The sequence below is a fragment of the Eumetopias jubatus genome, unplaced genomic scaffold (genome assembly GCF_037043125.1).
Source record: "Eumetopias jubatus isolate StellerSeaLion01/CBP00866 unplaced genomic scaffold, mEumJub1_p1.0 scaffold_5, whole genome shotgun sequence".
Lineage (NCBI taxonomy): Eukaryota > Metazoa > Chordata > Mammalia > Carnivora > Otariidae > Eumetopias > Eumetopias jubatus.
Window position 1 is genome coordinate 93,080,271 of NW_028274811.1, and position 22,929 is coordinate 93,103,199.

At 51.2% G+C, this 22,929-nt stretch overlaps 1 protein-coding gene and 1 pseudogene across 1 annotated transcript in view; both read left to right on the plus strand.

Moving 5' to 3' along the window:
* Window positions 1-22,929, plus strand: part of STK10 (serine/threonine kinase 10) — a 117,623-nt gene that overhangs the window by 63,744 nt on the left and 30,950 nt on the right. The window contains exons 5-10 of the mRNA XM_028102837.2: window positions 6,522-6,594; window positions 7,785-7,979; window positions 8,580-8,661; window positions 16,697-16,831; window positions 18,906-19,451; window positions 21,891-22,021. Coding sequence (XP_027958638.1) covers window positions 6,522-6,594; window positions 7,785-7,979; window positions 8,580-8,661; window positions 16,697-16,831; window positions 18,906-19,451; window positions 21,891-22,021 — 1,162 coding nt within the window. The remainder of the gene's footprint in view (window positions 1-6,521; window positions 6,595-7,784; window positions 7,980-8,579; window positions 8,662-16,696; window positions 16,832-18,905; window positions 19,452-21,890; window positions 22,022-22,929) is intronic.
* LOC114208756 (U4 spliceosomal RNA) lies at window positions 6,041-6,164 on the plus strand (annotated as a pseudogene).

Genomic DNA, 22,929 nt, shown 5'->3' on the forward strand with positions numbered 1-22,929 from the left:
ATCCTGGAACACAGGCACCACCCCTGGTTGAGGACCATCTAGAAGGTTCTCAGACCTAGAATTCCAGGGTTTCCCTGCCCACACTGGCCTACAGACTCACTGGCCTGGGGTAGAGGGTCCGGGATGGAAGGGGGTGGGGTACAGAACTCTTACTGGACGGTAGTTTGCCTTTAACTGGCCTGGCATTATCTGGGAAAAGGCTCCTCTTGTCTTGGATTCTTTGGGGAGTCTACAGTTAAGAGGACAGAGGAGAGATTTTGTTACTTATCTGCATCCATTTTAAGTTCACAGCCCTGTGTATGTGTATAATATATAGTTCTTATATTGTGTACATAATTTTTTATTATAAAAGTAATACATGGTATTTATACATGTGTAGGAAGATATGTACAATGATATTTATTGCAACAGTATTTGTAACAGTAAGAAAAGAGACATGATCCAATTTATTCCAGTAGAGGATTAATTAAGTTATGGTACTATCATACAATGGAATCTAATTCAGCTTTTGAAAATTAAATTGTAGAAAATGTGTAATCTCTTACAAAATGTATATATACATGTGAAGGGACAAAATACAAGCTGCAAAATGGCAGGTTTAATCTGATCTCATTTTTAAAGAGTATTTTTATTTATACATACACTTTTTATTTATATAAATAAATCTGGAGCTATATGCAGCAGACTCATAAATGTTTATCTCTGCCAGGATTATGGAGACTTTCTCATCTGTAAATATTTGAATTTTTGATGAGCAGCATTGCCTTGGTAATAAGAAGAAAATACATATAAGTAAATATATAGATATAGTCGTACAGACAGTTTGGAATAAGACCCACAAAGAAGGAAACAAAAGTCACTCCCAAAGTTACTAGAATGCACCCCGTAGGCTCCCTGTCAGTGTGTTTTCTGTGCACAGAAAGGTAGGACCGGATGGTGGTAAAGAGACAGACTTGGCATCATGTCTGTCCTTAGAGCTGGGTGATGGTCCACAAGTTCCTTAATGTCTCTAAACCTCAGTCTTCTTATCTGTTGCAGGGGAATGATAGGGCACCTGAGTGGCTCAGTCAGTTAAGCTTCTGCCTTCGGCTCAGGTCATGTTCCTGGGGTTTTGGGTTCAAGCCCCACATCGAGGTCCCTGCTCGGCAGGGAGCCTGCCTCTCCCTCTCCTTCTGCCTGCCGCTCCCCCTGCTTGTGCTCTCTCGCTCGCTCTCTCTGTTTCTTTCTCTCTCTCTGTGTCAAATAAATAAAATCTCAGAAGGGGTGGGATAATAATTTTCCCTGCCCAAAGGGTCATGGCTATAAACGATATGCATAGGGATATACATACAGATGATATGCGAAATGATATGCAGAGGAGGGTCTAAGGGATGCGCAGATGTCTGCACAGTGCCCTATATGCCTGCTCAGTTCTCAGTAAATAGCAGTGTTTGTTAGAACTGTTGGTTGGGTGTGTGCAGCGTTTCAGGGTTTTGTCACTAAGCTGCGGCCAGTGTGCCCTTCATCCAGCGTGTGCAGCTCACCCCCTGGCAAGTGCGAAATGCTCTCACCACATCCTGGCTCCCACTGGGTTTTAACTCAAAAAGCAAGAACAAAAACCCACAAACCTAAAAAACTTTTGACCACATGCATTTCAGCTTTTTAAACCAGAAAGGCAGTACGTACTCTTTATTAAAAACATTTTAAAGAATACAAGTGTCTGAAGTTAAAAACTGTTAAGACCCCCTTGGTGTGCTCACCAAAATCCCGCTTCTGGGGAGGTGGTGACTATGAAGTTTGACGTGTAACCTCGCAGAGCCTGTTCTGTGTGTGGGGGTGTGTATGGACACACAGTATGCGTATATCATTCTTTTAAAATACAGCTGGAATCACACTCTACCTTCTATTATATGCGTTGATCAGTCAGCAACATGTTCAGGGCAACATGTTAGGGACCACATGCCAATTCGTACACACGCATGCAATCTCGTTCGTTTTAAGGGCTGCCTGGTGGTTCACGGCTGGACTGTGCCATAATTTAACCATTCGCCAGACAAGCTCTAGCAACAACTTGGCAGCTTCCGATTTTTTTACTCTTTCGAACAATGCTTTTGTAAGCTTCCATGTATCTTCTCATCTGGTTTGGAGGATCTATTTCTAGAAAGGGAATTGCTGTCAAACATGTTTCTTAAAAGCCAGTGTTTTTTTTTTTTTTTTTTTACTTTTACAAACTGTTTATTTTCCATCGACCTTTTCCATTTCTATTTCCATTTTGTTTGCCTTTGTGGAAGACCAGCTTAAGACCATTCAGTGGCCTGAGCAGTGGGAGCTGCAGACCAGTCTTCAGTGGCCGGCTGGGCGCTCCAGTCTTCAGTAGGGAACTGCTGAATAGGCAGCGAGGGCACCTGCACACCTTCAGACCAGTCTGCGACTTCAGGCTGAGTAGCAGTGAACTCAGGAGCTGGAGCTGTCCATTCACCCTGAAATTCCGCCTTGGTCACAGCCTTTTCAGCAGCGGCCTGCTCTTCCTTTTCAAGTGTTCTTTTTTTCTAGACTTAAAGGTAGTCTAGCAAGGTCTGGCCATTCATGTATTCGGTGGTTCATTTGGAAACAGTATTTTGTTATCAGTATTTCGTGTGCCGGATGCGGTGCTGGGGGAGCAGCTATGGACTCTTTCCTTATGGACGTGATAATTTATGACAGTCCCCACCTACCTGCTGCCCTTGTTTCTGATTCTTGTTGTAAAATGGGAGGAGAGAGGAGATTTTTATTAGAAGAGACTGCCTGCGGGAAACCCCTTTGAATTGGCTGAGGCCCAAACTACATTCCCAGAGCCTGAGGTCCCTGGGCTGCAGGGAGGGGCTGCCTGGGTGGGCCCTGTCTTGTGGGGCGGAAGGGAGAAAGAAGTAGCAGCTATCCCAAAAGCTGGTGGGCTCTTGCCTAAGGAAGGGCCTTGGGGACCAACTGTGTGTCCTTGTGAAAGTTGGTGGTTTCTGCGTTTGCTCTTTCTTCTCAGGCGGGGCTTGGAGACCCTGGTCAGGGAGTGGCAGCTCCTGGCTCCCTCCTGAGAGCCTGAAGCTGGCTCTGAGAGAGGCAGTCACTGTTGTTCCCAGAAGATTTCCTGGGACGCCGTGCCAGCCATTAATGGTGTTTGCAGGGGAGGTGGGCCCCAGGCGGTCCTGTAGGGAGGAGGTGAGCCAGGCTCCACATTCTTCCCCGGGAGCCCAGAGGGGTGGTGACTTGTCCTCGCCTCCCAGGTAGTCAGCTGCAGAGCCAGGTTCTCATCTGGGTTTCCTGGTTTTGTACCTCGTCCTGCAGCAGCTGTTGGTCCCTCCCTGGGCCAGATGGTCCCCCCAGACCTGTCATCCGCTCACAGAACAACTGCTATCTAGTTAGCCGGCACTGGGCTCAGAGACCAGTTTTCCTGACCACTTGCAGGAGCCTCAGCAATGCCCCAGCCTAAAATTCTCCCGGCTCACGTGCCCCATGGACAGAGCATTTACCGGGAGCAGGGCCTGGAGCCAAGTGCTTTATGTGTCATTTCATCCTCATGGCAACCCTGCAAAGTAGTTCTAATGGTGTCGCCACCCCTGTATCACAGACAGGGGCACTGAGAGTCAGAGGTTTGCTAATTGTCCTGACCCCTGCCTGTCTCCCACCTTATCAGCTTCTACCTCCGCTCCCTCCAGTCATGGTGCCCTGCCCCTCCAGGCCCTTCAGCCAGTTTGTTATCCCTGTCTGGAAATATCTTCCCCCAGATCTTGACCTCCTGTCTAAAATAGCGGCCCATCGGCCCTGTTCCCACCATGAATCACGTGGGGGGTGTTGAGGGCCTGTTTTCATTGCTAGAATAACAAGCCACACGAGGATGGAGATTTTTGTTCAGCTCTGTGCCTAGAACAGTGCCTGGTACATAATAGATGTTCAGTTAATATGTGTCGAATGAATGAATAGCTTGGAGGCACTCAACTGTGCTTCCTCCAAGCGCTCCCTCCCTCCCTGCGCTCTCTCACCTCCCTAACTGTAGATTCTCCTATCTCCCTGCTCCTATCTTTCCACCCTTTACACAGGACTAGGTACTTACTGGTGTTTGTCTGATTGCTATCTGCTTCCACCACTAAACTTTGAGTTGCCCAAGGGCAAGGACTTAGTTCTCTTCTGACTAATGTCTGGCTCCGGATGGCACCCCGATGAATAGGTGAATGAACCAGTGAAATAGAAGAGCCAAGACTGGAACTGGTTCTCTAGTATCCAGGCCCCTGCTCTTAGCATTGTGCTCCTTCCTGGTTTCAAACTGTGGCTGATTCAAGCTCTCCAGGACAGCAGTTGTTATTCAACTGTGGTTCGGGCCAGCTCGTTTCTAGAGCTAGACAAAAGCTTCCGGGGGTGGGGGTGGGGGGGCTGGTAGTTATGCAGCTTTGCAACTTCTCTTTGGATTAAGCATCACAGTTTGCTCAAGGTGTTGCTTTGCTCTGAATTTATTTTTATTTATTTATTTATTTTGTAAAGATTTTATTTATTTATTTTAGAGAGAGAGCACACGAGCAGAGGGAGGGGAGAGGGAGAGGGAGAATCCCAAGCAGACTCTGCACTGAGCCTGGAGCCTGACTCGGGGGCTCAATCTCACGACCCTGAGATTATGATCTGAGGTAAAACCAAGAGTCGGATGCTTTACCCACTGAGCCACCCAGGTGCCCTGCTCCTGAATTTGTGTATTTATTTTATTTTATTTTTTATTTATTTTATTTTTATTTTTAACTTTTTTAAAAGATTTTATTTATTTCTTTGACAGAGAGAGACACAGCGAGAGAGGGAACACAAGCAGGGGGAGTGGGAGAGGGAGAAGCAGGCTTCCCCCTGAGCAGGGAGCCCGATGCAGGGGCTCGATCCCAGGACCCAGAGATCATGACCTGAGCCAAAGGCAGACACTTAACCATCTGACCACCCAGGCGCCCCCTGAATTTATTTTTTAATCAAGATGAAACTTAGCTGTTTTTCTGCCACATAAAAGTTTATGTTGACTTCCTAGATGGAATGTTGTTGAAAAACGTAACAGTAAATATGCTTATTTCTATTTAAAAAAATTAAAAAAAAAGAAACTTTACCCTTGAAGACAGGAGAATTGGAGATTTCTCTTCGTGGCATTGCATTCTTCTTGTAGTAGTAGGCATGTGAAGGAAGACTGGTAGTTTTGGTCATGTGTGTTTAAAGATACATTTTATTTATTTATTTATGTGAGTCCTGAAAGTCATACCTGTTCATCATGGCAAATTTAAAGAATTGAGAGAAGTATAAGAAACCTTGTCTAGTCTCATGATCCATACACAACCAGTTTAGCAAGTTGGTGTATTTCCTCCAAGTCAATTCGTGTAGATATTCGCCCTTTTTTGCGGGGCGGAGAGCACCATACAATATATCCAACTGTGTATCCTCCCCTTTCCTACTTAACCTTAAAAGTATATAAATACAATATCTTAATATTGTGTTAAATATTGCAACATTTAAATACGTGTTAAATATTAATATATAAAATCTTAAAAAAATACACATACTCTTTAAAAAATATTAATATATATTAAATACATACTAAATGTTTTAATACTGATATTTTTGTTTTGTTCTGTTTTGCCTTGGGTGGGGGCAAAGGGGAGAGAGAGAGACTCTTAAGCAGACTCCACACCCAGCGCGGGGCTTGATCTCACGACCCTTAGATCATGACCTGAGCCACAAATCAGGAGTTGGACTTAACCCTGAGCCACCCACGTGCCCCTAATATTGATGTGTATTAATATGTATAATTCAGTGTTAAAATATTGAATAAAAATACTTCAAAACTAATTTTAATGCCTATAAAATACTCTGTCATATGCCCATGTATCACACTTTTCTTCATTTATTCAGTTGTTTAGCGTTTACCTTCTCTTTCTTACATCTCAGTGTCTTGGTTTATCTTACTGTGTGTGTGTTTGTGTGTGTGCTTGACACGCCATCTTAGATCCTTTTGGGAAAAGACAGAATATATTATATATTGTGTATAAGAAGTTTTAAAATCACCCCCTCAGCTTTTGTGCAGAGGCAGTATCATAGCCAGTGACGTTTAGCCAAGGCACAATTATTGCTGATTAAAATCACTCCCTGAAAGCCAAACAATTAGGGTTCTTTTTAATTTGTCACTATTATAATAGCACTTTGATGAACATCATTCTGCATACTATTTTTATGTTTAAGATTACTTCATTAGGGTAAATATCTAGATTTGGAATTACTGGATCAGAAGAGTATGGATATTTTAAAGGTTCTTTAGATTTATTGCCCAACTGCTTCCCTGAAAGGCTCTTCAATTTATACTTTCATTAGCAGGAAAGAAAGTGCATGTCTCTATATATCTTTACAACAGTAGATCTATTTTTAATGATCAGAAATTTGCTAGGTAAGAAATGGCATCTGTTAGTTGATTTGGAACGTCTGTCTCTGAGTTCACACCCCAGGGCTGTGGGTGGAGGAATGTCCATCGAATACTCTATCTGATTTTTGTCTTGCAGCTGACTTTGGTGTGTCTGCCAAGAATCTGAAAACTCTGCAAAAGCGAGATTCCTTCATAGGAACGCCTTACTGGTGAGATGTGCAGTTTCTGGAAAGGGAATGGTGGACTAAAGGTTGAACCTCAGACTCCCCAAGGTGACCTCTGGCTGCTGTAGAGGAGAGAGGACTGGGGCAAGGGCTCCTGAGTCAGCCAGCCTCAGTGGGTCTGAGCCCAGGCCATACCACTCACGAGTGCTGTGACCTTGGCCAAGTTGCTTAGCTCCCTTGTGCCTCAGTTTCCTCCTCTACGAAATCAGGGTTCACGGGTTGCTGTGAGGATTAAACGGGAAGATGCATATAGAAAGTGCTCCATTAAGAACATCTAAACGGGAACCCCTAGAAAATAGTTCAATTTTTTTTTTTTTTTTTTTTTTAATTGACAGACACAGCGAGAGAGGGAACACAAGCAGGGGGAGTGGCAGAGGGAGAAGCAGGCTTCCCGCCAAGCAGGGAGCCCGATGCGGGGCTCGATCCCAGGACCCTGGGATCATGACCTGAACTGAAGGCAGACGCTTAATGATTGAGCCACCCAGGCGCCCCGAAAATTGTTCAATCCTTGATTAATTCAACAAGTACAGATTGAATGGGAGGCCCTGGGCTGGACTGTGAAGATGAACAATTCCTACCCTCCTGTGGAGTTTCTCTGGACCTCTCTAGTTCATTGTGTCTCCTCCTTTTCCAAAACTATTACTTAAAAAAAACAAACCACGAAAACACTTTCAGTTTCACATCTAATTACTTTCTGTGTTTCACGTGCATTACTTCTCACTTGGGAGTTAGACTCCTTTCTTGCTTGATTACTCACCCTTTCTTTCTCTCTCTCTGCCCTTTTATTCCTCTTTTTCCTGTTCTCTCCCATCCCTTCTGTCTGTACTGTTGTATTCTCTCCGCCCCCCCCTTGTGCCCCCCAGTTGATTCTGGGCACCTTCCCCTCTGCCTGCACCCACCCCTTCCCCAGGACTCTGTGTTCTGGATTGTTGCTGCCATCTTGTGGCAGGCATCGGGAACTGCAGCCGGACATGGCAGTGGAACCCCTCTGAAGGCATCTTTCTGGGTGAAGACCAACGTAAGGAAGACAGTGGGATGGACCCTAATGCACGTCGTGATTCGGGAGTGCTGCCAACCCTCTGACATTGGCTTGTGGTGGTCCCTGACCCTGAGTCTCTCAGAAGTGCCTGTGGAGGCCAGGTTCTTAGCCCTCTGTTGTCCCTTGGTTGGTTCAGGATGGCCCCTGAGGTGGTGATGTGTGAGACCATGAAGGACACACCGTATGACTACAAAGCCGACATCTGGTCCCTGGGCATCACTCTGATTGAGATGGCCCAGATTGAGCCCCCGCACCATGAGCTCAACCCCATGCGGGTCCTGCTCAAGATTGCCAAGTCGGATCCCCCCACTCTCCTCTCGCCTTCTAAGTGGTAAGGAGCAAGGCCAGCCCGAGGGTGTTTGCTGTGTGGCCAGGGGGCCCGGGACATGGGGCAGGTGGGATTGGGCAGGTGGAGGGCCAGGGTTCTCCTGTCCCTGCTAGGCCCCGTGTGGGGGACACTGAGGCACACTCCGGGCCTTTCTGAGCTACCTGGGCCCTCCATGCCTTTACCCGTCCTCTGTGCTCTTGATGTGGGCTGTCCATCCAAGCAGACTGTGGGATCCAATAAGGCAGATGCCACTTTGGGAGGAAGTGCCTAGACGGGCCCTGGCAGCCACGTGGCACAGCCCTGGGCTGGGAACCAGGGCTCAGGCTTAAACCCCAGTGCTTCTCTGTTTTGCCAGTGGCCTTGGGCAGGTCCCTGCTCCACTGATTTTTATGTCCCCATCTATACAGCGATGTTCATGATGAGATCATCTCGAAAGCCCTGTCGCCTTCGCCGTTTTAGCTCATGAAGGCGCCCTTTGTCTTTTGAGGGCTGTGTTGGGGAAGCACATGACTCCCAGGAGAGTGGAGTCAGTGACTCGGGAATTTTCACAGTTCTTGCCCTACTCCAAGCTGACTGCTACCACCTGTGCCCACCACCCCCCAGGTCTGTGGAGTTCCGCGACTTCCTGAAGACAGCCCTAGATAAGAACCCCGAGACGCGGCCCAGTGCTGCACAGCTCCTGGAGGTATGTGGCTCCCCTCTCCTGGGGGTGGCTGCCTGCCCCCTCTGCCCTGCCCTTCTTTTGTAGGCGGGGCGAGCTCACCCATGACCTGGAAGCTGGGTGTGTTCCTGCCCAGCCCAGGCGCGGCTGTGGTGAGGGAAGCTCCCCCAGAGCCTGTCCTCACACCGCTTGTGTTCTAGTGGGGGAGACAGGCCACAGACAGCAGATAGGTGCCCGTGGCAAGGAGAGACAAGGGCTATGGAGAGAAAGAAAACAACTCAGGAGGCCAGGGGCCTGCGAGGGGCCTGCTCTCCTATCAAAGGAGGGCATGGAATGGCTCTTAGCAGACACCCAGAGGGGGCCAGGGGCTCTGCGAGGGGTGCTGGGGAGCTGAGGCAAAGACCTGTCCGTGAGCATGATTGGGAGGGGCGAGGAGGCCAGGGCATGGAGCCAGGGATGAGGGCAGAGATTGGAGAGGTGTGGGGTGTGTGCTCACCAAGAGGACACATAGCCCCCTGGTACACTCATTGCCCTGATGCATTGCAGCAGGACGCAGACTTCCAGAAGGAAAGCGATGCTCAGTGGGAACCATATTGTCTGTGCAAACAGTTGAGGCAGAGTAAGCCACTCTTGTCCATTCATGGTGGACCCTCTCCCCAAACCGAGGTTTCCAGCGGCCAGCTAAGGGCCAGTGGTAGAAGCAGGCCTTTCTTTCAAAGGGGCGCAGCAGGCGATGCTCACTCTTTTCTGCATGAAGGGCCAGGTTGCGTGGGGTCCCGTAGGGTCTTGAAAGCCCAGACCAGAACTTTACCTGTGCGCCGTGGGGCGCCCCTGAGGGTTTGGTTGAGGGACATAGCATCCAGCCTACACTTATACGGGCCTTTCTGGCTGCTGTGTGAGGAATCTCTGGCCTCCGCATGGAGAAGGGGTGATGGTTCCCTGGAAGCTTTTTGAAATATCGGAGGTAGCTGGGAGCTGCCCTTTGCCCGAGCTGGTGCCTTGTGTTTTGAAAGAGGCAGGCACCACCCGCCCAGCTGTCCTCAGGCCTGCCCGTTGCTGTCACCGTGCCGTCAATGCTGATGGGAGACCGAGAGAAAGTGGGTCTTGGTTCTGGGGGAGGGGCCGTCTCTCCAGACCCTGCCCACAGTGGTCCTTCCACGTAAGTGACTCACAAGCTCTGATGTGTGTCGGGAGGGAAGGAAGAAGAGACCACACCAAGCACTGAGTCTTTGTTCACATTCAGCCACTTTTCCTGAGTACGTGCTGTGTGCCAGGCACGGGTGCCAGGCTCCAGCGCGTTCCTCTGGCGTGTGCAACACAGTGATGAAGTGTGTGGACTGAGGTGGTAAAGTCCCGGGTTCAAATCCCAGCTCTGCTGCTTATTGGCTCTGAGACCCTGGAAGATTGGCTTAACTTCTCTGTGACTCAGTCCTTGCTCTGAAATGGGGATAATGGCAGTGCCCCGCCCCCCCCTTAACTGGATCCTTGTGAGGGTTAAGCGTGAAGATACCGAAGATACGTCTGGAGTAGCAGAGGCCTCATTTCCTGGGTTTTGCCGTGTTTGGTGGGGAAGCCAGAGGTGGGGGTGGGCCATCACTGTCAGATGCAGAAGCTCCAAGCCAACTGGGGCCAATTGTTTCCCGTAAGCAGGCACCTCCTGGCCTGCTACATCCGGCCTCTAGGACATCCAGGACATTCCACCAGGAAGAGACCAGCTGTCCTCCATCTCCACATGGCAGCCTTGGAGCCTCAGCCTGAGCCAGGAATTTTTGTTACATAGTTGGAAACAATGTCCTGCCAGGGGATTCTTAGTGTGAGACAGAAAGGGTTGCAGAAGAAAGGAGTGATCCCTTGAGATCAAGAAAACGCCTTCAGGGCTTAGGCTGCTGTCAGCTTTGTCCTTGTGCCTCTTTATTTCTGGGTCGGGGAGGGTGGAGCATGGCCTGCCCTAGGTCCCCTGGCCTTGAGTGACAGGTAGGGGCCTCCCGATCTTGGCTTCCCAGTGTCCCCTGCAGAACTGCTCATGCCCCCTGTTTCTGCCTGCTTCTGGGAGCTTCCTCCAGGCCCCTCATGCCTTGAGTTGACCCTGGTTTCTGACTCACCCCCTCACCTGCACAGAGATTCTTGGGGACCGTGTCACGTAGTGATAAGTGACCTGGGCTCTGAGGTCAGGCTTGACCACCTGGAATAGGAGTTGTTCTCACTCTGTGCCTCAGTTTCCTCACCTGTGAGATGCGGTTAGTGCTCCCTTATGCAGTCGTACGAGGGAACGAGATTCTGCACGCGCTGTTTTTAGCACGATGGGTGTCAGGTCAGGTGCTCCGTGGACACTAGGTGAGTTGGTTATGAACCTGCCGCACCGTGTCCCAGCCGTTCTTGTCAGGGTCATCTGTGACTCACGTTGTTGGACCCGGTAGCCGGCCGCGGCCTCTGCGCTTGTGCCATGGGACCCAGCCACGGCAGCCACAGCTGACCTTCATCCTCGCCACTGCTAGCACTTGGCTTCCGGGCCCCCACGGCCTCCTGGTGTCTTTCCTTGTCACCGGTCACTCTGCAGCGTCCTTCGCTTGCTGCTCTTTCCTGCGACTCATCACCGTGAAAGCGCGTCAGGGCCTTCCCCCCACCCCCGCCCCATCTCCACTCACCTCGAGGGTCCCACCTGCTTGCGGCGACTGCCACGTTTTCCCTGCAGCCCGCGCTGCTCCACCTGCCCTAGGTGCCCGCATCTGGCCGTTTACTCACCACCCCGTTTGGACATCCACACCCGAGTGCCCTCCGCTTTCCCCGCATACGCTCAACCAATGGTCGTCCCGTCTCAGGGAGTGGCAACCCACCTGCCCGCCCATCAGGCCCCAGACCTGGTAAGCATCTTTGGTGCCACTCTTTCTTGTGGGCTCCATATCCATTCTGTCAGGAAATCCTGTCTTCCCTGCCTTCAGAACATGCCCCGAATCTGACCACTTGGCACCATTTCCGTTGCAACTATAGGTCTCCCTTTCGCTTGGATTATTACTCCCTCGCTGGTCTCCCTGTCCTCCTTCAGTCTGTTCTCAGCACAGCAGCCAGAGGGAAACCTTATTAACACGGACGTCAGCTCCTGTCCCTCCCTGGTCCAAAGGCCCTTAATGGCTCCCCTCTCCCTTAGGCTAAACTCCAGAGTCTCAGTGACCTGCAGGGTCCTACACGATCTGCCCACCCCATCCCAACTCCCTCACTCAGTTCCAGCCATTCTGGCCTCCTTTCTGTATTTCCGATACTCTGGGCATACAGCTGCCTCAGGGCCTTTGCACAGCTCTTCACACTGCCTGTAATGTTTTTTCCTCAGACACCTCTGTGGTTGAGTCTCTTCTTTAAGTCATTGTTCTTCTCAGTGAGGCCTCCACCAACCACCGTATTTCCAACTGGAAACCTGCCACTTCTACTTCCAACATAGCCCTAGTTCTCCTTTCCCTGCCCTACTTTTGATTTTTCCACGGTTTACTTGTTATTAAGTTTATTGTTAATCTCTAGCATGTCAGCTCCCTGAGGACAGCAGTCTTTGTTTTGTTCACTGATGTGTCCCAAGCATCCAGAACAGTGTCTGGTATGTAGAGGGCCCTCAGTAAGTATTCGTTAATATTTTAACTTAACTGTAGGGTAAGCCTTTCTCCATGCCAGGTACTTTTCTAAATGTTTAGCAAATGTTAACTACTTTAATCCTTATAATAGCCCTATGAAATAGGTACTATTCACATTTCCATCAAACAGGTGATAAAACAGGCCCCAGAGAGGTTAGGTAGCCTGCACAAGGTCACACAGCTTGTAAGAGACAAAGCTGGGATTCTGACCCTGGTTGTCTCATTCCAAAGCCTGTTTTCTTGACCGCTCTGGTACGCCTCCTCTCTGAATGAATGAAGGAGCGGAAGAAAGAATGAGATAGAGAAGTTGGATGGGAGGGAGAGGGGAATTGGACAGGTGCTGACAATGGAAACCTGGCTGGAAAGCCAGCCTCGGAGTGTAGGACCCCCTGGCTGGTGGTTTCTGAGCACATCGAGGAAAACCAGGCTCCCTTCTTGGAAAGGATGTCTGTATAGATGGCAGGAGAGGTCCTGGCCAGTGGGCAGGTACCAGTTGGCGAGTTGTGTGGCCTTGCGGGGCTTCCTGCAGAGAGGACACCCAACAGCTGTGCCTCTTCCTGAAGGAGCAGGCGGCTGAGTTCCCCTCTGTCTGGGCCTGTGCAGGGGTGCGTGAGCACTTTGCTGGGGACCTGTGTGCCCGAACAGCCTGTCCCCACTCAGGCACACCATGCACTTCCTGCCCGGGGAGGCCCCGGGCCTCCTTACAGCAGGGCTCTGGCTCTCCACTGGGCCTTGCATTCAGGGTTGGGGACTTCTCTTCTTTGGACACATTGCTGGAGGTAGTGGCGCTGAGGCAGTGAGGGAGGTAGTCTGTGCTTTCTGTTCTAGGCAGTGGACAAAACAGTGTTTTGGGCCTCATCAGCCACTGGACGGCCTGCCTTGTCAGCCGTGTCTGCCTGGGGATTCCAGGATTGGCATCCAGGGACCTGTTCCGATCACCTGCTCCTCTGGCAAAGGACTTTCTTCCCCGTGGCTTCCCCGTGGCCTCCCCTTCCTGAGGACCCCGGGGTGCTTGTGAGAGGCCATGGGGCAGATGGTCCAGCCCCAAGAAAGCAAGACTCCTGGCCATGCTGGAAAGCCACTAAGTTGGTCAATGTGTAGCGTGCCCTGATGAAAACTTGGTATTTCCAGAAGCATGTGCCTGCATTCTTTAGTTCTGCCGCATCTGCTTCAGCAACTGCCGTGAAGTGTCCCGTGGCTTCTCGCTCAGATTCATGTGTAAGGTTGGGCAGTGCGAGGCTCGGAGAACCTTCGGGATCTGATGCTCACCCTCAGTTCCAAAAAGCTGTGCTCTGTGGGGGTGCAGGAGGGAGGAGGGATGGCTGGGGGTGCAACTTGTGCCTTAGAGGCTTGTCTGACTGTGCTGCTGGTGGTGATGGTAGTGACGGCGACGGTGATGATGGTGGGGACCTAGGTGGTGCTGGTGCTGGTGGAGGTGATGCTGGTGCTGGTGGAGGTGACGGCTGCCACACTTGGAGCGCTTACTCTCGTGCTTAGAACAGCCACACTATTGTTCCCCACTGAGGCTTAGGGAGGTTGAGTGACCCACCCAGGGTGGTGGTGGAAGTGGCATTTCATCCCAGACAGATTTCATCTAAAGCCAGCGCTCTCACCATGACACTCTCCTGTCCCCCATGATTAGTAAGCCCTTATCAGCTCTCCCACTCAAGACCTTTTGGAACCACACAGCAGCCAGACTGACACCTTTAAAGGGTAAACAGGTAATAGCACTGCTCTGCTGCACCCTCCAGCAGCTTCTGAGAAGAAAGTCTCAGCTCCTCACTACAGCTCGGGGACCCTGCCTGCACCACCCTGTCCTTCCTCCTCTCTCTTCCACAAGCCCTGCCACCCTGGCCTTCTAGCCGTGCCTCCAGCCTGCCAAACTCTGTCTGGCCCCAGGGCCCTTGTACTCGCTGCTCCCCTGCCTGGAATTCTCTGTGCCTGGATCTTTCCCTGGCCAGCGTGAATGTCACCTCCTCAGGGAGACCCCTGTGGCCATAGACTAAGTAGCCTCCGCTGCCCAGGCCAGGCCCATGTGGTTCCAGCCTCATGCTTATCCCATTACCTGATCTGACATGATCTTTTTTTTTTCTTTTTTTAAAGATTTTATTTATTTCTTAGAGAGCAAGAGAGTGCACACAAGTCGGGGTGGGGAGTGGCAGAGGGAAAGGAAGAAGCAGACTCCCTCCTGGGCAGGGAGCCTGACGTGGGGCTCGATCCCAGGACCCTGGGATCATGACCTGTGCCGAAGGCAGACGCTTAACTGACTGAGCCACCCAGGCGCCCCGACCTGTCATGATCTTGTGTGTCATTTGGCTACATACCTGTTCTTTCCCACTCAGCTGCAAGCCCCCAGGGGCAGGGACCATGCCCATCCTGTCGTTCAGCCTTCTCTCAGCACCTGGCACATCACTGGCCTCAACGTGTGGCTGTGGCCCGAATTGGTGAATGAATGGGGTGTGGGAGAGGAAGAAAAGTAATTAAATTCTTTTTTTTTTTTTTTTTAAGATTTTATTTATTTGACAGAGATAGCGAGAGAGGGAACACAGCAGGGGGAGCGGCAGGCAGAGGGAGAGGCGGGCTCCCCACTGAGCAGAGAGCCTGACGTGGGGCTCCATCCCAGGACCCTGGGATCATGACCTGAGCCGAAGGCAGACGCTTAACTGACTGAGCCACCCACGTGCCCCAAGAAATGAAATTCTTAAAATCTTTACTAGTTTGGACTAATTAGAGAAGGCTAGGCTGGTTTAGGGCTCTTTAAAAGGAGTGAGGGTTATTCCTTTCAGGTCAGAAAGGACCACTAGGTGCCTGAGTGGAAGGGGGTATTGTCTCGTGACCTTCCACAAATGAACTGTTCTAAATGAACAAGCACATAAAAATGATTCATAATGGACCAGTCAGGGTGCGTGTGTTTACAAGGTGTTGAAAATGTATTTTTAGTCACTTACATACTTCCCTGCAATCTTGTTGACACTGTCCCTCCACTGATAAATTTTCTGACAGTGAAGGCAGTAGATTTCACCAGAGCCTTCCTCTAAATTCAAATGAAGCAAACTCCGATTTAATGAGACCCCTCTGCTCCCCTAATACATACACACACACCATCTCTTTGCAAGTGGCCCTGGGTGAGCAATCTCGCACCCTTGTCCACTCCCCAGGGCTGGGGATTAGATGCCCGAGAACAGACTTCTATCAGGGAAGGTGCTCGCGCTGATTTAACATCTGCTGAGGCCTTAAAAGCTTTGGTGTTTTGCAAGGTGTGTGAAAGAGCCTTCATTATTTTAGAGATGGGACCTTTCTGTAAATGCCTAGGAATAGAACTTACACGACACTCTCTTAAGAATTTGCAAACATGCGTGTTCCCAAAGACCCACCTATTTGCACGTGTTCATAGCTTTATTCATAGTCGCCCAAAACAGGAAACAACACAAATGTCCATCAGCAGCAGAATGAATAAACAGGTTGTGACCTCTCCATACAGTAGATACCTGCACAGGAATGAAAAAGGACCAGTTTACCAATATATGCAGTGAGGTAGGCGAATCTCATGATTTCAACCACGACACCAGTCACAGAGGACTGCCTAATTTTGATTCTGTTCACATGAAATTTAGGGAACAGGCAAAACTAGTTTCTGGGGCTGGGCAACTAGGGGGAGCGAGGTTGATGATACGGAGATGGAAACCTTTGGTGTCTGCAGGTGGGCTATGGTTATACCTAGTATATAAGTGGAAAAAGTCATTGAGCTTAGTGATTTGTGAATTTTACTGGGTGTAAGTAACACTTCAATAAAGGATATGTAGTAGATATTTTATTTTTTTAAGTATTTTATTTATTTGAGAGAGAGCGAGAGCAAGCAGGGGGAGGGAGAGGGACAAGCAGACTCTGCACTGAGCGTGGAGCCCGACGTGGGGCTCCATCTCAGGACCCCGAGACCATGACCTGAGCCGGAATCAAGAGTTGGACACTCAACTGACTAAGCCATCCAGGTGCCCCTGTAGTAGATATTTTAAAACCATATATTAAAACCTTTAAAAAAAGAAAATAAACAAATGCACAAACAACCCCCCAAACATCGCTTGAGCCCCTGCTTTGAGCTAAACACTTCCTCGTGCATGATCTCGGTTAATCCTTATGACCTCCCTATAGGTTTGGCCTTACCGTCTCCACTTGGGAGATGAGCCTGCAGCTCGGGGCAGGAAAGTGACATGCTCAGTGTTGCACAGCTGGTGGGGGGCAGAGCCAGGACTCGGCCTCTTTCAGCACACACAGGACTTTGTGGGCCGCCTCTGGCTCTCCCTTACCAAGTACACGTTCACATTGGACTCAGGGATGCCACTGGCCTCTCTGCCTGGCAGATGGCCTCCCCCAGGACTTCGCCTGCACCTCCTGCCCCCTCCTGCCCAAAGTGGTTCTAACCCAGGTGTGTCTTGCCCCTTCAGCATCCCTTTGTCAGCAGCGTCACCAGCAACAAGGCCCTGCGGGAGCTGGTGGCCGAGGCCAAGGCCGAAGTGATGGAGGAGATCGAGGACGGCCGGGAGGAGGGGGAAGAGGAGGAGCCCCCGGATGCCACCTCTGTAAGGCCTGAGGAGGGCTGGGGTGCTGGGGCGGGACGGGACCCCGGCAGGCCTTGGCTGGTATAAGAGGGGGCCTGGGGGGTGGTGTGCAGGAAGGATTCCTGTTTCTCCCCAGCTTAGGGATTATAGCCCCCCACGCCACAGGTTACGTAAGTCAGCACACGGGCCAGGGCGAGGCAGCGGGGGTGTGCTGGCCAGATTCTGTACGTTCTCAGGAAAGAGCAGTAATCTAGATTTGCACATGGGATCTTCCAGTTTTTAAAAGTTGGTAGCTGACTCATTGCTTCCCTGCCTTTTTCCTGTTGTGGCTCACATGCAAAATGAAAATGCTTTTAGCACCCCGTCGGATAAATGCAAATGAAGGCTGCACGTGACTGAAGGCAACAGGCCGAGGGGCTCTGGGCACCCCAGACCCTGCCTGGCTGCCCTGAGTGCCCAGGGGACCCATGTCTTGGCACATTTGTAACCCATCAGCAGCTTCGGCACTTGGCTGAATTTAAATTTAAATTAAAGCTAACTTAAATTTTTAAAAACCTGTGAGCCAAGCTAAACATGTCTGTGGGCTGGATTCTGTCCTGAGCTGCTGCTTTCAGATCCCTGGTCGACGCCACTTGGGAAGGGCCTCTTCCAGGAGGGAAACTTGCTGTCCAGATGGTGCCGTGGAGCGAGTGAGGCAGGGGCTGGACTCTGTCAGGGAATGGACGGTGTAGTGCTGTCTCGAGTTTGATGGGATCCTGGGAGAAGCCACAGGCTGGCCTGAATCCTTACCAGGATGAGGGAGGGAAGCACTGAGGAGGAGGAGTGGAATCAGCCCTGCAGCCCTAGCCTTTTACGGAGCCCTTGCTGGGGGCCGGGCACGCCACAACTCTGGTGGGAGAACCAGGGCTCCATTCTAGAGGTGGGCAAAGTGAGGTTGAGGAATGACGTGGCCAGTTGAGCTGATAGGCGGCAGGGCCAGGTGTAGGAAAACCGTGGTGGGAGAGGGAGGTGGTGTGTCTGGGGCCTGGCTCCAGGAGGACGCCGCGGACAGCGAGGTTGGGGAGGGAGGCAGACAACGGTCACACCAGCCTGGTTCTCCACAGGCAGGAGGCTGACCCTTGTCGTGAGGGCGGTGGGGGCTGAGGGTTTCAGGCAAGGGCTGGGCATTGGTGTGGGGATGATAGGATCAGATCTGAATTTCTGAAGCATTCTAGGGTTGTTGAATAAGGAGGTGGATTAGAGTTCCTTCTGGAAGCTTCCATATCCAAGGTTAAAACCAGCAGCCATTAGGACCCAAGGGAACGCTACGGTTTGATTCCATTAATATCATATTTGAAAACAAGCAAACTAACCCATAACACTTAGAGACCAACGTCAGGACAACTACTATGTCAAGGGGAGAGACAGACGTAGGCAGGGGCTTCTCTTGAGGCGGGCAGTGTTCCACTCCTGACATGGAAGGTGGCTCTGTGGGTGCCCACTTTATTCCCTGGATGTTTATATTTTATCCACAGAAATGAGTGTTCTATTTCATAGTAGCAATGTTTCCAGTACTTACCAGCTCCCAAAGCTCTAAGAAACAAAACAAAACTTTAAAAACTTAGTGGATGATAGACTGAATCTAGCTTCTGGATAGTTTTGGTTTGGTTTTTATGCAACTAAAACAAAACAAAACAAAACAACCCCAAAACTTGAATTAGTTGCCATCTAAAAATCAGGCGGTGTCAGGTAAAAATCCAGATTCTAGCCTTGTCTTAAAAAAGTTGGAAGGTCTGTCTCCATTGTCACAATTAGCTGGAGCAGAGTGGCCACTGCCACCCTTAGACAGGGGATGAGCTGTCCAGCTGTCCACAGTTGCCTCCGCCGGTAGGAGGAAGAACAGGTATTCAATGAACTCGAAACAAGTAGTAATTCTATTGTTGGTTAGACAGTAGGGAGTCGTGAGGACTGTGGCTCACTGGAGAGGGATGACTATGGTACGTCCTTGACCCTGGCCTACTTCACCTTGTGAGTGTCTGACTCTCTGGCCCTACCGCATCCCTGACTCTTGTCTTAGACATGAAATAGCATGGTCTTAACTCTTTTTTCTTCCTAGCCTCTGGGGAACCATACTCGAGACTCTTCTGAGGTGAGTCAACTGAGTCTCAATACCGACAAGCTTCTGAAAGAATCATCCTTCACCCCACTGCCACCCAGCCAGCCTCAGGACAGTGTGAATGGGCCCAGCCAGCCCTCTGGGGACAGATCCCTCCAAACCACCAACCCCCCAGATGTGGCTCCTGGAAATGAGAATGGCCTGGCAGTGCCAGCACCCTTCCGGAAGTCCCGGCCAGTGTCAATGGATGCCAGAATTCAGGTGTCCGAGGAGAAGCAAGTCACTGACCATGGCGGGGACCTCAGTCCAGCAGCCATCAGGTCCCAGAAAGCAAGCCAGAGCCGTCCCAACAGCAGTGCCCTGGAGACCTTGGGTGCCGAGAAGTTGGCCAACGGCAGCTTGGAGCTCCCCACCCAGGCAGCCCCGGGCCCGTCCAAGAGGGACTCAGACTGTGGCAGCCTCACCGCCTCTGAGAGCATGGACTACAACACCTCCCTCTCAGCCGACCTGTCCCTGAACAGAGAAACAGGGTCTCTGTCCATCAAGGTAATGCCACCGGTTCTACCACAGGTTTGGAACTGGAGTGTGTAGGATGTGCTGCCCAGTTTTGGTTTTGCAAGCCTTTAGTGGCTGCCTTCCCTTTTAAGTAGTTTATGAGGGTTGCTCTTCTTTAAGGAGCCTTGAGCTCAATTCATAGTGTAATCTCCAGAATATCTGCGTTCAGTCTGGGATTTAGTCATGCCGGGCAGTTGGCTCAGGTTTAAATTTCAGTTTGTGTATCCATTTAAGTTGGGTTTGGTGAAGTTCGGGAGAGAGGGGTCTAGGAGTGAAGTTCTCTTGTTTGCGGGTCAGCCATGTGGTCCAGCTGCTGACTGGTCGATTCAGTTACAGGGAGTGGGCTTAAGGCACTCTTGGGGCTCAGTGGCCTTTCTGGAGGTGGCTAACATCGTGAACAACAGTAGCCACTGAGCTTGAGGGCTCAGCATGGAGGCCAACACTGAGAAGTGCTTTACAGAAAATGGAGGCTCCTTCATCATCTCGGTGTACAGATGAGCAAGCGGAGGCTTAGGTGGGGAGTGGAGAGGTGGGCAGCCCCACAGACTTGGTGCTCTGAACCCCACGTGTCATTCTGCTCTCCCAGTGGAAGCCTGGCTGCCTCCACAGGAAGGGCTGACGCCCCCCTGCCCACGCTGATAAATCTCAGGATGTTCTTGAATTCACTCTTGGCCACTTGACCAGGCCACACTGAGGGTCATCCCCAGCCGAGGCTGATTTTAGGGAAGATACTGAATCGTTTTGTGTTTTTCTCCTGTTGTTTACTTGGTGGAAACCACACAGTAGAGACTCAAAAATATTTGCTAAATGAAGGGAAGTGAAAGAAGGAAAAGCAGCTAGCCAGCCCAAGAATTAGCTTCAGGAAGAGAAGGAAAGCACGGTTCTAACATGTTGCCAGGACAAAAACAGTGGCTCTAATGTACACGCAGCATCGGGGCCCATCATCTGCCTTAAGACAGACAGCCTGTCCCTTCTCTACTTAAAAAGACACTAAGCCAAAAGAAAAAAAAAGAGGTAATTATAAAAAATAAAGGGCAGAGCAGGGTCTCCCTTGCCTGTTCTCACGGGTGTTGAGAACATTCCTTTACTGGCTGACTGGCAGTGAGTCAGGGAACACGGCTGTTCTGAGAGTCCATGGGCTGCGTCAGCACCTGCAGCGAGATGAGGAGCCTGTTACCTCGGGGTGTGTGGGGGAGGGCAGGAGGCCCCGTGACCCCGAGCAGTCCTAGTGGGAGGGCTGCCGTCCCTGGGCTCTTTTCCTCCCCGCCACGCCCCATCTCTCACCGGCAGTCTGGAGTTGAGCCCTAGCACGCGCCGGCTGGGTACCGTAGGAGGATGAGAGTCGGGTGGGGCTGCTCAGTGCCGGTGGTGTTCGGAGCCCCCTGGAACCCCCGGGGGGGGGGGCGAGCCCTCAGGGAATGAATGCTGGCCACTGGTCCTGGCTGAGCAGGAGCAGGGCTTCAGAGCCCACTTTGAGGGGATGGAGACTTAACTGCGGTACGCAGCCCTGGCCTGCCTGCTTTTTTCTGGCTGGTAGGCCCTTGGGGCAGAGTCAGGAACGCAGGGCTGGGCTATGCCAGGAAGGGCCTTGGAAGCCCCTTGAGGTCAGAGCGGGGAGATGCCATGATGACTCCAGGGCAGGCACACAGGCTCTCAGCTGAGTCGGGACCAATTTTCAGAGGGTATTCGAACCCCCCCCCCCCGAGGAGTCCTGGCCAGCACGCTGAGCAGTTGTGTCTGACATGTGTGATTATTCACAGGAAGAGATAAAGATTATGAATAATTTCATGGGAGCTGCTCCAGACGGGTGTGACCTCCCATGGAGTTCAGGGCAGCTTGGGTTTGACTTCCAAATCAGTTATGAACTTCAGTTTTCTGGGCTTTTTGGATTTGGCACTGTGGTAGGAGATCGTGGTCTGCAGTCCTAATGGTCAGATATAGATACCAAGTCCTGAACTGTCGCCATGAGCTGGGCTCTGTGCTGTGTCCCCCAGGCACTCTCTCGCTGTGTCTTTGTCAGCACCCTGGGAGGTGAGCACTGCTGTGCTCTTCCTCTGACGAGTTTAGGAAGCTGAGGCTTGGACAGGACAAGGGACTTGCTCAGGGTCACAGAGCCAGTACGTGGTAGAGGGAGGATTAGAACCCGGTTCTTTCTGGTGCCACGTCCTGTGTGTGAGAGTGCTGGCAGCCAGGTGTGGGGCCGGGAGGGGGCAGTGTTTGAAGGCCAAGATCAGGGGGAGTAGAGGGGATAAGCTCAGACACTCAGGATCCCAAGTGGGGAAGCTTGAGGCAAGAGGGGGATGATGGACTGCTCTGTCCTACCTGAACGTCGAGGCTGTGGGGCCAAGAAGGCTGTGGGCCACAGCCCTGTGTCACCCACAGGTTCTTAGCTGAAATCCTGAGCTTTGCCTAATGATTTTACCCTGCCAGGACTCAAGGCTGCACAATAAAACCCTCAAGAGGACACGCAAGTTTGTGGTGGATGGTGTGGAGGTGAGCATCACCACGTCCAAGATCATCAGCGAGGACGAGAAGAAGGATGAGGAGATGCGATTTCTCAGGCAAGCCTGGGATGGGCTGCTGGTGGCAGTTAACAGGGCGGGGTGTGGTGAGGGGGGGGCTGTAGGCTCCTTTGGTTACAGAACTCTGTGTGTCTACAGCATGAAGTGAGGGATCAAGGACACAAAAGGCAACTGGTTTTGCTCCTGCACTCCCCAGAGCACCCATCCATTCATCTACCCATCCACCTATCTATTTACTCATCCACCTGCCCATCCATTTACCTGTCTGTCCACCCACTCATCTACCCACCATCCATCCATCCACTCCTTCATCCATCTACCCACACATCCATCCACCCACTCATCTACCCATCATCCATCCACTCACCCACCACCCACCCACTCTCTCATCTACCCATCAATTCACCCATTCCCCCGTCCATCCATCCATCCTCTCACCTACCCACCCATCCATCCACTCATTCACCCATCCACTCAGCCACCCACCCATCCATCCACCCACCCATCCACCCACTCATTAACCCACCCATCCATCCACTCATTCACCCATCCACTCAGCCACCTACCCATCCCTCCACTCATCTGTTCACCCATCCATTCATCTACTCACTCACCCACCCATCCATCAATCCATCTACCCAGGTACGTGCCCATCTACCAGGTTGGGGGACATGGTAGCAATCCAGATAGTTGAGGCTGTTGCCGTTGTAGAACTTAGACCTGATGGGCCAACACGTGATAAAAAGTCATCCCCAATTGTAGTACACGCTGTGAAGGAAGTAATGGGTGGTACGATAGTGAGCCCCTGGGTTGGGGGGAGGCTGCCCTGTGTGTGGGAGACCCCGAGTGGAGCGGCTGGGGGGGCGCAGAGGGAGCTGCAAAGCTAAGGCCCAAGGAGTGACTGCTGGGCTTGTTTCGGAAGCTGAGAGGATAGGGTTGGAGTGTGC